At 32.3% G+C, this 17,173-nt stretch overlaps 1 protein-coding gene across 2 annotated transcripts; it reads left to right on the top strand.

Moving 5' to 3' along the window:
* The first annotated feature begins 4,666 nt into the window (after nt 1–4,666).
* LOC127727939 (toll-like receptor 3) lies at nt 4,667–15,866 on the top strand. 2 transcript variants are annotated; one of them, XM_052235097.1, is made up of 2 exons: nt 4,667–4,696; nt 13,246–15,866. In XM_052235097.1, the coding sequence occupies exon 2, from the start codon at nt 13,275–13,277 to the stop codon at nt 15,642–15,644; it is 2,370 nt and encodes a 789-aa protein (XP_052091057.1). In that variant the 5' UTR covers nt 4,667–4,696; nt 13,246–13,274; the 3' UTR covers nt 15,645–15,866. The 2 variants fall into 2 exon arrangements, with proteins under 2 accessions (XP_052091057.1, XP_052091056.1); XM_052235096.1 differs by lacking the exon at nt 4,667–4,696 and adding an exon at nt 12,039–12,154.
* The last annotated feature ends 1,307 nt before the right edge of the window (nt 15,867–17,173 follow it).

Here is a 17,173-nt window from a genome sequence, read left to right as displayed (position 1 = left end):
AACTAGAAGAAATAACTACATTTATAATGACAACCACATTAGAAACATTGATCAAATTTGCCACGCATGCAGTTTGGTCAGATCACAACAAGGAAGAATTTTCTGTACGAATACTAGATTGCTTTCAAGTAAAAACTTATAATATTGATAGAAACAATTCAAATAGGAGCAAACATCGATGTTCACCTAGTCCTGCGAAGAAAAATAAGTGGAAGAGAAAAGAAATTAAATTTTAAGTAATAAATTCGAACAGGATGAACTTCGAAATCTGTTCTTTGAAATGTGTAGCCGTGTTGATCTTATGAGCGAAACGCTTTGTAGACGTATGGACTCCCTCGAAAAGACAGTAAAAAGTGATATTACCTTCCTGAAAAACAAAGTACACAAATTAGAAACAAATCTTACCTCACTGCAAGGTTATTATTTAGACTCTCAAAGTACTTCCATATGATGTAATTTTTATAGTTTTTACATCAGGACAAAACTAATAATTCAAGAGGTATTGTCCGTAAAATGGTCAGTGTGACATTTAGTTTGGACTATTTAGTTAATACACAATGATTTGTAAAATTAGGATTCACAATTTTTCTAATTACAATAATTAAGAAATTGACAATTTTTTTTTTCTGATAATTGAGTTAACAAAGATATATTTCTTTTACCTGACCGAATTTCATCTTTATTTGTATTTTTTAGGGTCAGACGCTTCAATCATTTCCCAGTCTCTGAGTTTGCTTAGGAATTCCTAGGCTCTGATTGAGGTAGGCTAGATTCTCAAGATTGTATCTAAGTTTAAATTATTCCGTTATATAACTGATTTCAAAGTTCGAAAATGTGTGATTTCTGTAAAGTCAGGTTTCTGAAATCTGACTACCGAACAGAAACGAACAATTCTTGTCATAGAGTGTTCTTTAGGTTCTCACTCCCATTCCGACCTTTTTTCGTTCTTTTCTTTAATGAACTTATGTTTCTTGATACTTTGTTTTCGTGAGTCTTATTTTACCAAAAATAATGTTATATGCACGCATTTATTACGAGTTTCACTGTTCCCTGTTTATAAGACTTTTCATGTCTGTTTTGATGAGTTGGAGGCAAATATAGGTCTTGTCATAGAGTGTTATTTATGTTCTCATTCCCATTACGATCGACCTTTTTTCGTTCGTTTCTATGATGAATTTATGTGTCTTGATACTTAGTTTTCGTGAGTCTTATTTTACTAAAATCATGTTATATGCACGCATTTATTTTAAGATTCACTGTTCCCTGTTTATATTAATCTTCGTGTCTTATTTGAGGAGTCGGAGGCAAATATAGGTGTTCTTGCGAGAGAAAAATAAGGTCATGGTAGTGATGGTGCTGCGAACGCTGCTGCTGTAGATTTCATCGATTAGAATATATAGTTCATACAACTATATTTTGAGTTTATATGGTATTATTGTACGAAATACATGTACGTCTGGCAGGTTTCGCCTGACATAGACCTCATTTTCGTGGTTCATTGGTCAGCATTAAATTTTAATCATAAAGTCAGTTTCTCAGACACTATCAGTAATAGAGCTACTGTGTCTGGATTATAGAATGATTGTATGGTGATTATGTCTGTCAGGGTTCTTCAAACCTTTGCCTCATTTTCAATGTTTATTTGTCAAATTTAAGTTTTCGAGAAACGATTTTCCATATACTATAAACAAAAGGTCAGCTATGTTCTGTGCATAACATGATTGTAAGGTGTACATGTCCCTCTGGCACAGACTTAATCTGACCTTGGACTTATTCTAAGGAATATATCCTTAAATTGTTAGCTTGAGCAATGTCTTTTGTAAAACCTTGATCTTAAAGACTTTCAACAAACTTCCATCATGATCATTAATGCAGACTTGATACTTCAGTGTATGCACTTTTATTAACCTATATTTTTATGTATTTTCTTATTCGTTAAATGAAGTAATCACTTCATAGATTGTTATATCATATTTTTATGTATATGTGTACGAAAATGTAATGATTTTTTTTTCTAATCAAACTAACAAATGCGAAATACGTATAGTTTGTTTCAAAATTAGCAGCATAATTGTAAACATGTAGTTAGCCAATTTTAGGTATTTGCCAAGATTATTGAGTTCTTTGATTAAGAATTGAATACTTCTTTTTATAATTTTATTGGAGTGTAAAAGCGTTGACCGAACCACATTTTGTATGAAGCACATGAGCTCTTAATACTAAAACTATGCGCATGATCAACACATCAATTCTTATAATTACAGTTTATGCTACAAACATGAAATTAAGAGCTATATGATGCTTTTTGTTCGTTTTTTCTGCATTGTTTTAACATTGTCGAGGATAGCAAATGTAGTCTAGCTGTTAAATGTTTATCCTGAAATAAAATATGATATTGAAGTGCTTTGTAAATTTCATCAGCCCATCAACATTACGGATTCAAATGAAACATACATGTAATGCAATAGTTATTTTGTACAAATAACAGGTGTATCAATTTTTTGGTAGACGGGTGTCTCAAAATATATTGTTTAATATATGTGGTAACATATCTATTACATTCTAATATGAAATGAAAATTGTCTTCGATGAATATTGTATCAGCATCAGTGCATAATATATCTTTTCTGTCAATAGTATAGTATCGTCCTGTCTTTATATTCAAATTATGTGTAAAATTCGATATTTACAAACATATGGTTTCTAAATATAAACCACTTTTTTATCTTAATTAAATTGTAATGTGTGTGCTTTAAAATTATATTTATATTATTGACATTTATTTGAGACTTCACAAAAGGCATTAGCTTCGCAAATAAAAATAAACCATTCCTTCTTTTGATTGTCTCATAAGATTGTCTACCTTTGGTCTAAAACGATCATAGGTGAAGGGGTAAAATTAAGTAAATCATCACCCATTAACTTCAATGTTAACCCATTTCTTCAATTTAATTTATAACAATTTTACCTTTATAAATTTGAAACTTTCATATATCATTCATTATGGTACAAATGAAGCCCCATCTTTTGCAATCATCAAAACTTTTAGTTCATGCGGCATATGTGGGCAGTCCACATGGCTTCATTCACAAACACTAGATTCGTACTAAAATCCTACATACACAATGACCCTAACACTTTTCAATCATATTGTAAAAGCTTTTAAATTCATTCAGCATTATTTATTTTATTCTTTTCTACCTTAGTTTTGATCAATCTAATCAAAATAATTTATTGAAAATTGTATCTACCAATCAGTGGCGAACAAGTATTTAAGGTTATACTGAAAGTTCTCTCCCAAATGGGTGGTGCTTGATGACGTATGTTTATTTACTGAGTTTACCTCTATAAGAAACATTATTATTTCCTCAAATCCTACATTTTTGTATTTATTGTGTTACTAAAGGAGTATTAGCTACCAAGTTGACAAAAAAACATTTAAAAAGGCGGAATTGTGAGAAAAAAAAATATATCGCTATGAGCAGTCAGTTTTGCTTCAATGTTGTCAAAATAAGCTCAAAAACATCGATGATGTATTAATGGCTTGCAAGTCTATAATTCAACTCATTTGAGTCCGTATTCATGCGACCTTCACTTTTGCCCTTAGCTGGGATGTGCTACGCATGAGCTAAGAAAGTTTAGTTATTTAAAAGAAAAGAATGTCAACATTGAAAAATGAAACAAGGCAGCCACCGGGATCCCTTTTGTTGACTGATTCTTCCCAACAAAAATCTTTCAAATACAGTTAAAACGATGATTTACAAATTATTTAATCTATGACATGACATCAAACAGACCCTGAAAAATCGTCATTATACGAGTGCACATGCTTAACTGTGTATTTATATTTATGTTTACATCAGGTCCTATACCCACAGAATTCTTCGGCGATCATCTTGGTGGTTAATTAATTAGCTGGCGTCTATTCGAAAATACACAGGAAATGTTGTTACATTATATCAAGTCCATGCATTATGAATTTTTACTTCTTACAGGTCATAGGCAAGGTTTGAAAGGCTAGAAATTTTGCTAGATTGTCCAGTCTTATTTTGCAAAAATCGCCATAACATTTGAGTTTCTTTTTTTTTTCTTATAAAACACTGGAACATTAGATATTGGTTTGTTTCGGGGTTTGGCTCGTTTCGTTTAAGAGCACATAATATATTTCCATAATTTTTGCTACATTAAAAGTTTAGGAGCTTACAAATCTTATTATGATTATTTTATCATTACTATCTGTAATAACAGTGAGAGCCAAGGGTTTATGAATTTTTAATAGCCGTTGAGTCTTTTTTTCATTTTCATGTGTTTTTTTTAGGTGGGGGAAGGGGGGGGGGGGGGTGATTTTTATTTATTTTTTTAACTTAAATTTCATGCTGATAAACTATTTCTTCATGGAGGACAATGATAAGTTCAGTCATTTACATTTTTAATGCAGATTCATTTAGAGTATGTAGATATGTTCTGTAGGATTTCAACGATTAGATGATTTTATGAAAACTTTTAACAACGAGCGACAATGTAAACAAGTGAAACCAGCTCTTTTCTCTAGTTAAGCGAAACGCTAACCTTTTATAAACTATATTAAACTGATTCAAATATTGTGTCTAATCGGGAAGTAAATGAAAATTTCAACGGGAGTTTTCTTTTAATGCAAGTGCCCGGTATTTATAAGATTAGCAGTATCTCATTTTAGGTAAGACAGAAAATATTTTACATCAAATCAAAGAATATAATCCATAAGACTGGCAACTCCATTTAATGGCCATATAATGTATTGAAATATCATTTGACTCTCTCATTAGTTTTCAAACTACTTTTACATGTACAGACGTGTTTCTTCTTTTTTAATTGTTTTTTTTTTTCTAATTATAGAAGTTTTTCGGATATGGTTAAAAATGTTTTTTAAAGTAAAAATTATATGTACAAGGAAGGTAAGAAAATAAAATCAAGATATTAAAAATTAAATGCAAATGGGAATGGTGTTGTTATGGATTATACTTTATGTTTGTTTTTGAAAGTATAAATGTGATAAAATATGGAAAATAAATTAGGGTATTATTTTATTTTTTTTTTATGTGATTTTGGAGAAAATAAGATTTTAATTCGTAATAAGCCATTATGAAAGCAATCACAAGGACCTCGTAAAATCACGAGGATTTGCATAATTGCCAATCTCTTGTATCATATGTCTCTGATCTAAGTGATTAAAAACTTATTTATAAACACTATAGGATACTTAAGCATTGGTTGACACCAGTATAGAAAAAGTCGATTAATTTTTCTGTAAATCACTGTAGCCTTTAAACGAATAGTACGTTTTCTTGAACAACATATGCTGGTATATTGTAAATCAGTAAATTTTAAGAAAAGAATGATATGCTAAAAATTAACCTTGATCAACTGAAGATACGAATTGGCGGTGCGATAATATCCAAACTATATAAATTTAGAACAAAAATTTGCATTATCTTCAATGACGAAGGAAAATTCCTAGCATATGAAGAGCTGAAACAGGGATTATAACTACAATAAGGTTGAGTACGTACAGTCGATACTCTATCTAATAGCAGAAGTTCACCACCAGGATCCTACAAAAGAATTACAATGAAAATACATTTAAAATGGAAAATGTAACCAAACTTTGTTATTTAATACGGTATAGATATTCAGAGCAGGCTGTTCTAAATATTTTCTTATTTCTGGTTTTCAGATTTAAACAGACCGACTGAATGTAAAAATGATCATATTTTGGTGTTGTTCGCTGCTTTTGCTATCAGATGTGGTCGCTGCAGATTTTACAACTTGTTATTCTGAATATTCAAAAACAATATGCTCGTGCGACGATACTCAGATGATTTGTTCTAATCATGGTGACAAACTTAATTTTATTCCAAGGGTTCCCAATAATATAAAAATGCTTATATTTACAAACAATACCTTGAATCACGTGACTGAAATGAATTTTCTTAATATGACCTGGAGTACGATAACACATCTTAGTCTTGCTGGAAATGATATACGGTGCATCTCGAAGCATACCTTCAGAGAGTTTACCTCTCTCGACTTTCTTGGGGGGCCTCGGTGGCCGAGTGGTCTAAGTAGTTACTACCGTAATCACTAGCCAGTCAACACTGAGGTTGTGAGTTCGAACCCCGATCGTGCAGGTGCACTCGACTCCAATCTTAATTGACTAGGATTGTCAGTTTTCCTATCGAAGGTCGGTGGTTTTCTCCGGGCACTCCGGCTTCCTCCACTAATAAAAACTGGCCGCCACGAAATAGCCCAAAAGCGGTGCTTAAAAGTGGCGTTAAAACACCAAAAATCAAAATCAAAATTGACTTTCTTGATCTAAGTTATAATGTTATTCCAGAATATGTACAAATTTTTCTCGGTAATTTGCGTTTTAAAGCAAATGGTTCATTGATATTAAATTACATGAACATTACAAAAACCAAAATGAATGAACTATTTCTTTATCTGGATAAAAAAAGAATACAAACACTAGCTTAGGCCTACAATAATCTTACGTACATGGATAGCTGCGATTGGGTTACGTCTTCGATTTTATTTTTTAAATCTTTCGATATTTCAAACAATAGCATATACTGTACTTGTGATAGTCTTTCGTTTTTCGAAGAACTAGCATTAAATAATGTGGCGATCAAACATTATCCTGAAGCATATATCTGTTCAAGTCCGATGAACATGGCTGGTAATTCGGATGATGATATTATATTTTAATTAGGAGTTATTATTCGGTATATTTTCATAACTTAGAATTGGACAATGATTTTTATTATAGCCTATTTTAACCAAGGTGCTCTTCTATAACCTGACCTACAGTCATATCTTTTTCAGATGCCTTTTGGGATCGGATCCTTTAATCATTTCCCAGCCTCTGAGTTTGATTGCGAAGCTCTAGGCTGTGTTTGAGGGAGGCAAAAATCTTTGGTTTACATTTTTACGGTGTTTTCTGTAAGGCGGGCTTTCCTTAATTTGAATACGTAGCAGAAACATAATATTCTTGTCATGGGGTGTTATCTTTCACGTCCACATTTGCACTTGTAACTTTCATTTACCTTGCATCTTTCGGAATTTGGCTAGTTGTTTTGTGCTTAGTATCGATTAGCTGTAGAACCGTAGCTCTCTTGGTCATGTGTGTTTTGATAATTTGTACACCATATAAGTACCAAGCTAATGAGTCAATGGTTTTTTTTTATTAGTTGTTATTGGCTTTGAACTAGCTGTCAGTAACTGCGAGTACTCTCAGATCTATATTTAGTGTCTTATTGATGTGGGGGTGTACAAGAACCCTGCCACGTCTACTCTGTGTTTTGTTAGATGTATTTCTTTGTATCTATCTGATGAGTTAAGCCCTTTTCAACTGATTTTTATAGTTTGTTCTTTTGTTGTACTGTTATATCACTGTCCCAGGTTAGGGGAGGGTTGGCGCCTTCAAACTAGTTTAACCCCGCCACATTCTGTACGTGTCTGTCCGCAGTCAGAAGCCTGTAATTCAATGGTTGTTTGTTGCTGTATATCATATTTGTTTCGTTCATTATTTTGTACATAAATCAGGCTGTTAGTTTTCCCGTTTGAATTGTTTTACATTTGTCATTTCGGGACCTTTTATAGCTGACTATTCGGTATGGGTTTTACTGATTGTTAAAGGCCTTACGGTGACCTATAATTGTTAATTTCTGTGTCGTTTTTGGTCTCTTTTGGAGGGTTGTCTCATAGGAAATCATACATCATCTTCTTATTTTTATAAACCCTTTCAGTTGTTTTTTTATATATGTCATCACTCAAGTTGTTAAGTAAAATGGTGCAGAATTCTAAATTGGAGACATAACATGAAACTAATGATGTGCCTTATGGCTTGCAGAATGTTTAAGCACAATTTCAATCATCTACATACAAATTTTGACATGACTTTAAATTAAAAAACGAGAAGTTGAACAGTTACTTAATTTTAAATATACACTTGCATATAGTCCTTTGTATTTCAAAATTTACAAATATTACATTTTATGAATTAATGTAAAAGGTAAGCTATCATATTTAGGCAATTGATAAGAATCATGAAAGTATTTTATCAGTTTCTTTTGCTTGAGTTTTGTACAAGCAGCTTCATGATATCGAGGCGATTCCCACACTTTTTTTTAAAATACTTCAGTTCCATTTCTTTCCTTTGCCCAGACAAACTGTTGCTAGACATATTTTCCTCCATTTTCAATTGATCCTTCTTAATATTACCATCTATTTTATCAGCAATCAAAGACGGGCTTCAAAGTTTCTATGAAACTATCTACTCTAGGGGCGCTTTGTATCAGATGTGGATACTAAAATAACCAAAGATTTGTTAGAATACATACAATCTCTTTCCTCTTGCAATAGTATTAAAACTTTTGACCTCTCTAACCTTTACACCAGTATTCCTCATTCTTAACATAAAGATAGATCGTTAGAATGAGTACAAATTTGTTTCATTAAAAAGAATGGCCAAAGTAGATGCAAATATCTTGTTTTAGAAAGAGATAAGTTATACACTTGATTTCAAAAAAAAATGTCTAAAACTGACATCATTTGTTACGTCAACGAATTTGTACTATATGAGCAACACGACGTGGACCCTTGGTAGCACTCCACAGTTAGAAAATAAAATTAAAATTGAACCATATAATGTTTAATCATCTTCTATTCCTGTCTTTCTAATACATTAAGCCAACTGTTTGTGTCATACATGTGCATATGTATGTAATCAGTACCTTCCATAGATTTGTTTTTCAAAAGTTAAAATTGTGATATATAATTCCTTTTTTGTGCATCCATGGCAACATTCTGCATTTATTTACCATAAAATATTGCAAAAAGGGGCATGGAAACGTCACATATTCCCCCAAAATTTGGTTCAAACTAGAATTTCAATCCATTTGAGTGATACCTTTTCTGAAACTATTGATATTATTCTACCAAATGATCAAATAAATATTGGATGTCTTTCGTCTAATTTTTTCGTGAAATTTAATCACAAAGTTCGTGCGACAAAAAGTAGGAAAAGAACATTACACTAATTTCCTGACCAATGTCTGGTATGGATATGAAAATACGGACTGTCATACAGATAACAGCCCATAATAATCACATTATACAATCTAGATGTTCCTATAAACCCTCTATGACGGCTATATTAATTTTCAGCCATCCAAAAACGAATTTTATTGCACACTAGCTTTCATATTTGAAAAATCCTCAGGGGCCAAAATGCGAAACTACACATCTAACTTGGAGTGCTACCCTATGTTACACAGGATCTGCTTACCATTCCGGAGCATCTGAGATCAACCTCAGTTTTGCCGGTCTCTTCGATATTTATGTATTGTTATACGCATGCGTTAACTTAATAAATATTGCCAGCGAATAATTAACACAAACTACAATTCCTATGTGAAAATCTTTTTGAGCGAGTGTTCAATGATATTTGGCGGTTTTACTGAATTTTCTGCTATTGCATGGCTGTATATTCCAGGGGAAGAAAACCATTTTAATCAAAAACAGAAAAATTGCATTAAATATCATAGGTGCAACATTAAGATCTGCAAAAAGCTATTTCATTATACGGCCATTTTGACCCCAAATGGTACCTCCATGCACTTTCGATTACCCGATATTTCACACATCATCTTTAGAACAATGCAAGCAGTCATTGGAATTCCGGCGAATTATGAAACCAAAAGATTATCTTGTATTACATGTACTGTGTATGTTTAATAGGACATGGTTGCTTATACAATTTTTAAAGATGTTCGGTAGTCGTGTCGGTCATCTGAATTTTCTTAATTTTGATTCTCTGGCTTTTTTTACTCCTGTAAACAAAGTTTGGGGGTATATAGGAATCACCATGTCCGTCTGTCTGTATGTCCATCTGTCTGTCCTTCCGTCCCGCTTCGTGTCCCATGCATACACTTTGTACAATGAAACTTAGGATAATCAAACTTGGCATGCAGTTGCATCATAGGCTGTAGTGTGTCATACACCAAAGTCAGGTCACTCTGACCTTTACTTTGACCTTTGACCACGATGACAGTAAAACCCTATTCAATTCGTGTCCGGCTTATGTATCTTGTCCTGTTAAACTTAGGTTAACCAAACTTGGTATGCAGTTGCATCATGGGTTTTATGTGTGTCATAAACTAAAGTCATATCACACTGAGCTTTGACCCCTATGTTGGTAAAACCTTATCTGATTTGTGTCCATCGCATAACTTTTGTAGCATAGAACTCATGTTGACCAAACTCGGTATGTTGATCCATCATGGATGGCAATGTGTCATATATCAAAGTCAGGTCACTCTGACTTTGAAATTGACCGTTGACCCCTATGATAGGAACGCATTGTCTGATTTGTGTTTGGTGTATAACTTTTGTACGGTAGCACTTAAATCGACAAAGCTTTGTAGCATCATACTGACCTTGACTTTGATCTTTATTTCTAAATTTAAAGTATAGAAACCTCAGACTTTGTTCCTGTGTCAGAATAATTCTTTCACAGTGATCTATCAGTAGCCACTTTCCAATCTAACACAGAGGCAATGATTGTAGAAAATCAATGGCTGATAATTATTAGTCTATGCGGACAGCTCTAGTTTTTATCTAAAACATTAGAAAAAATGTCCAGCTATCACCACCTTTTAATCTGCTTTAGTTCATTGTTAACTTATTCGTTAGTGAGGCATGTCGACTTTTGGGCCAATCAAATTTAACTTATATATAATTCTAGATTTGTGTTCCTGTTGACGTTTTTTTTTGTGAATTATGTTATGAAATGAACTTTTGGATATCAATAGGATGAAAGATATAAGGAAATAGTATACACGTATTTAATGGCTATGAAGACAATAGAAAATTTATTTTCCCCGAGATACCAACTATTTCCTGACACGAAGCGAAGGGTAATAGTTGCTGTCGAGGGGCACAATACACTTGCTATCGTGCGAATAGCCAGTAAATAAGTGTTTTAGTATACAGAAAAAAGGACAGGTATATATTTCGAGACAATGTATGGTATATCACTGTATACTGCAACTCTTACAACTGTTCCAAATGAGATATTCTGTGTAAACCATCAGTTTTTTTTTTATTTGAAGCGGGCGACGTAAAAATTCCGTGAAGCTATATAAGTGAAAATTTCAGAGATTGTTTTCCTCAGATGATAGACACGAAGGTTAGATAAGAGGCGTGAAAGGGAATGCGAAAGATTTATAACGGGGTCATTTCAGAGTTTGATAAACATTGTCGGAGTTCTTCGTCTAATTTTTTCTATTGATTTTTTTTTATTTTCTCATTGTTTTCATTGTTCTGTAGTTGTTGGTTTACAAACGATAACACATTTTGAAATGAACAATTTAAAAAGTATCTCTTTAAATGTTGTTAAGTACTGTCTTACAGGTCAAAGGCAAGGTTTTAAAAGCTTGAAATTTAGCTAAATTGTTCCTGTCTTATTGGATGAAATATCACCGTAACATTTCGGTTTCTTCTTTTTTAAAATCCAGAAAATAAGATGTTTGTTTAGTTCTAGGTTTGGTTCGTCTGCAGCATTTCGTTAAAGAGAGCAAAACATATTTCCATAATGTTTGCTACATTAAAAGTTTGGGATCATAAAAATTATATACGAATTATTTTAGCATTACTATCTATAGTAACAGCAGTTACAATGAAAGCCGTATGTTTTCGTGAATTTTTATTAGCCGTGAAGTCTTTTTTTTCATTTTCATATTTTTTTTATTTGTTGTTTTTAACTCATTCTGATAAATTATTTCCTTACTCATTGATGGCGATGATAAGTACAGTCATCATTTGTATTTTTAATGCAGATTCGTTTATGGTATTCAGATATGTTTGGTTGGATTTTAACGAATGAAAGATTGTATGGATTTTTTAACGACGTGCGACAATGTAAACAGGTGAAACCAGCTCTCTTCTCCAGATAAGCGAGACGCTAACCTTTACTGAACTATATTTGAAATTGATTTAAATACTCCAGTGTGTATAATCAGGAAGTAAATAAACATTTCAACGGGAAGAATTCATATCTATATAGATATTAAGGCAAGTGCCCAGTATTTATAAGATTAGCAGTATCTCATTTTAGGTAAGACAGAAAATATTTTACATCAAATCAAAGAATATAATCCATGAGACTGGCAACTCCATTTAATAGCCATATAATAATGTATTAAAATATCATTTGACTCTCTCATTAGTTTTCAAACTAATTTTTCATGTACAGACTTATTCCTACTCTTTTTTTTCTCGTTATAGATTTTTTTCGGATATGGTTTAAAATATTTGAAAAAAATATTTTTTAAAGTAAAGATTTTATGAACAAGGAAGGTAAAAAATTGACATCAAGATATTGAAAATTAAATGAAAAGGGGGACCGGTGTTGTTATGGCTTATACTTCATTTGATTGTTTTTGATAGTATAAATGTGATGTTATAAGATATGGGAAAGAAAATTAAGTCTTGATAGGGTATTATTTTAATATTTTTTATGTGATTTTGAGGAAAATAGGAATTTTGCTATTATGAAAGCAATCACAAGAACCGCGTGAAATCACGAGGTTTTGCATTATTGCCAATCTCTTGTAGTATATGGCTCTGATCTAAGTGATTAAAACGTATTGAACAACTTTATAGAACATTTAAGCATAGGTTGACCGTTCAAGTTATTGACACCAGTATAAAAAGAGTCGAGTATTTTGTCTGTAAATCACTGAAGCCTTTAACAGAATTTTAGATTGTTTTGTTAAACAATATATATTAAGGTATAATTATATCGGTAAATTTCGAGAAAGGAATAACACACTTAACCTAACCTCGATAATATAAACTGAAGATACGAATTTACATGTGTGAAAATACCCAGCCTATATAAACTGAACACAAAGAATTATCTTCTTCAATGACGAAGGAAAATTCCTAGCATATGAAAAACAGGCACTATAAATACTATGGGGTTGAGTAAGTACAGTGAGTCGATACTCTATTTAATAGCAGAAGTCCACTACTCGGGTCCTAGTAATGACTTCTGTTAAAAGTACAATTACAAAATAATTGCAATGAAAATACAATTAAAAAAGGAAAACATAACCACTGCATATCAAATACTTGGTTATTATTCAATGTGTTTCAGATATGCAAAGCAGGTTGTCATAAATATTTTTTCCTTCTCGTTTTCAGATTGAACCAGACATCGACTGAATGTAAAAATGATCATATTTTGGTGTTGTTCGATTCTTTTGCTATCCGATGTGATCGCTGCTGATTTAAGTACTTGTTATTCTGAATATTCTAAAATAATATGCTCATGCGACCATCATCAAATGATTTGTTCGAATCATGGTGACAAACTTGAATTTATTCCGATGGTTCCGAATAATATCAAAATGCTTACATTTACAAACAATACCCTGAATCACGTGACTGAAATGACTTTTCTTAATATGACAAAAAGTAAGATAACACATCTTATTCTTGCTGGGAATAAAGTACGGTATATCTCGAGGAACTCTTTCAGAGAATTTACCTCTCTCGCCTTTCTGGATCTAAGTTATAATGTTATTCCAGAATATGTACAAATTTCTCTCAGTAATTTGCGTTTTGGAGAGAATGGTTCATTGATACTAAATCACATGAACATTACAGAAACCAAAATGGATGAACTGTTTCGTTATCTGGATAAAAAACGAATACAAACACTGTCTTTGGCCTACAATAATTTAATGTACATCGATAGTTGCGATTGGGTGAATTTTCCGACTTTGACAACTCTAAATATAACCGGGAATAAATTAAGGAATATTACATTCAAATGCCAAACGAAAGTCGAAATCATACACGCAGACTTCAACAACTTAGTGACTTTTCCAAATTTTTGTCTTGATGGCGATAACTCCACTGATTTTAATCATACATCTGTTCCCAATTTAATACATTTTTCTGCTTCCAATAACATAATAGAAGAGATGCCTCCAAATGTATTGATTTGTACGGACGACTTACGTGAATTATTTATTACAAAAAATTCATTTCATGAGATTGAACTCCAAAGTTTCTATCAGTTACATACTCTAGAGATATCTAGTATTTTCAGATATTACCAAATTAATAAACCTCGTTCACAGTCACAATTTTTAACGGCATCCATCGAGCATCTGATGATACATAATCTATCGTTTAGAGTAGTTCCCACAGATTTAGAAATCTTTAAAGGACTTCAACATCTAAAGAGTCTTGACCTGTCATATTCCGATCTGCCGTTTAGCCCTATGGCATCTAAAATACTCTTCAAATCGTTGTCAAATTTAACAAAGTTGACATTACAGAATGTAGGATGGAAAAATATGCCTTATAATATTTTTCACATGCTTCCGTACTTAGAAACTCTAGATCTAAGCAATAACGAAATAAACTATTTAAACTGGAGTCACTTTAAATATCCTAAATATCTCATAGAAATCAACTTAAGCAACAACAGAATTTTTCTAAATGGTAAAATAACAATTCCGTCTTCGGTTTTATCTTTGAAATCTTTAGATATTTCAAACAATAGCATATACTGTACTTGTGATAGTCTTTCATTTTTCGAAGAACTAGCATTACATAATGTGACGATCAAACATTACCCTGAAGCATATATCTGTACAAGTCCGATAAACATGGCTGGCAAATCGATCGCCGATGTTCAATGCAAACAACAATTGGAAATTATAGTCTATACAATTATAATGACTGTTCTATTCGTAAGTGCTTTTGTCATCATTGCATATAAGTACAGATATCGCATTCGATATTTGATTCATATCTCGAGATCAAGACGTTCTTGGAAAATTCGAAAACAGACAGCACAACCACTTGTATTTGATGGTTTTGTTATTTATAGCGAACCAGATAAGAACTGGTTGTATAATAATCTTTTACCATTTCTTGAAAAACAGCATGGATATAAATTATGCATTCATGATAGAGACTTTCAGTATGGAAGACTTATTGTAGACAATATTGTAGAAAATATGAAGAACAGTAGAAAAATAGTACTTATCCTTTCAGAGAGTTTTGCAGAGAGTAAATGGTGCCAATTTGAAGTTCTTTTGGCTCATGAAAGATTTTTGGAACAAGGTCCTGATTCTTTGATCAGTATTAAACTAGAAGAAATTACTACATTTCTAATGACAAACACATTAGAAACGCTGATCAAATTTGCCACACATGCAGTTTGGTCAGATCACAACAAGGAGGAATTTTATGTACGAATACTCGATTGCTTTCAAGAAAAAAAAGATTTTTTTGATAGAAACAATAGCAGTAGGAGCCAGCTTCAAAACTTACCGAGTCATGCAAAGAAAACTAAAGAGGAAGAGAAAAGTAATATGAATGTATCTGAAAAATTTGAACAAAATGAAATTCGATGTATGTTATTTAAAATTTGTAGTAATGTTAATCATATGAGCGAAACACTTTATAACCGTATGGACGCCCTCGAAGAGTCAGTAAAAAGTGATATTACCTTTCTGAAAAACAAAGTACACAAATTAGAAACGAGTATTGCGTCACTGCAAGGTAATATTTCAGACTCATAAAGTACTTTCATATAATGTTAATTTTTACTTTTGTTTACATCAGAACAAACCTAACGTTTTCATCCATCAAGTGGCCAGTGTTATACCTCTTCTTGACACATTTAGTTATGACGATTAAGGTTATATATAATGTTGGTTTTTTTTTAAATTAGGATTCATTATTATTATATTTTCATAATTTAGAATTGGACAATGATTTTTATTATAGTTTATATTAACAAAGGTGTTCTTCTTTTACCTGACCTACAGTCGTATCTTTTTCCAGAGCTTTTTGGTGGTCGTTCTTGTCATAGAGTGTTATCTTACAGGTTCACATTCGCACTTTATGATATGTGTTGTTCTTTCTATAATGGGTTTATGTTTAAGGTCTCAAAGTTCAATATACGAAATATGTTGTTTTTTGTAAGGTGGGTATTTGTTCTTTGCCCTTATCTTGAAACGTTGTTTTCCTGAGACTTATTTTTCCGAAACCATGTGATATGAACGCATTTATTAAGAATGATCCCTGTTTTATGGTGATACTCTTCGTGTCTGTTTTAGGAGTCGGAGGCAAATCAAGGTGTTTTGAGAGAAGGAGAAAAAGACCAGATGGTCCGTGTAAACTTATTAGTCCTTTGAATAAACAGTTTTAAAGGTTATCAATATAGCATGGTAGGTAGATCTTTGAATATTGTTTTTATAGGTGCTTACATCGATTTTATTTTAACAGTCCAATGTGTAACGTTAGCCGTCCTGTTATTTGCACGTGTGGTCCTACATCCTTTCGATACTCAAGACAAAATGTTTAGAGGGAAGCTAATTGATATATTAGTCTTTTAAAAACATTGTCTATTAATTACTTGAAATAAGTTATGGTAACTGCGAGTACTCTAAGATCAGTACCGTTTTTTGTCATTGTGCTTGTTTTTTTTTTGTTTTTTTTTTTTTGCTTTGTACCATTAGCTGCGGAACCGTAGCTCTTATGGTCCTTGTGGATATTTTTGGACACTTTGCGGACCAAATATATAAGTATCGATTCAACAAGTCAAGTCCTTTTCAATTGTTTTTTTTTCTTATTTGTTCTGATGTTGTGTTGTTGCACTGTTGTTCGTGGTTAGGGGAAGGGTTGAACGCTGACAAATATGTTTAACACCACCACATTCTTTATTGCGACTGTTCCAAGCCAGTTAACCTGAAGTCGAGTGGCTGATGATAGTTTCCATCTTTAAATATTGTTTTTTGTATAATTTCACGCTCATGGAACTTTTGCAAAACTCTTTAAAAGAGAGGTGAAAGATACCAAAAGGACATTCAAACTCATAAGTCGAAAATAAACTGACAACGTCATGGCAAAAAATAAAAAGGACCAAACGACAAACAACAGCATACAAAACACAACAAATTTCTGCCCTTACATATCCACCATATCTTTTCCAATGGTAGTCAAAATGTCCCGACCTTCATCCTTGTCGATCGACTTGGTAGATCCTAACTATTGGATTTATTGTTAACTTGTTCTCTTCCTGGTTATGCATGAAATATTTCCCACA

This window comes from Mytilus californianus, unplaced genomic scaffold (assembly GCF_021869535.1).
Source record: "Mytilus californianus isolate M0D057914Y unplaced genomic scaffold, xbMytCali1.0.p SCAF_1, whole genome shotgun sequence".
NCBI lineage: Eukaryota > Metazoa > Mollusca > Bivalvia > Mytilida > Mytilidae > Mytilus > Mytilus californianus.
Note: the sequence above shows the minus strand (reverse complement) of the source record. Positions and strands in the feature narration are given on the sequence as shown.

Bases quoted from the DNA above. Each gene is read 5' to 3' on its own strand.
- LOC127727939 (XM_052235097.1), top strand. From the start codon at position 13,275: ATGATCATATTTTGGTGTTGTTCGATTCTTTTGCTATCCGATGTGATC.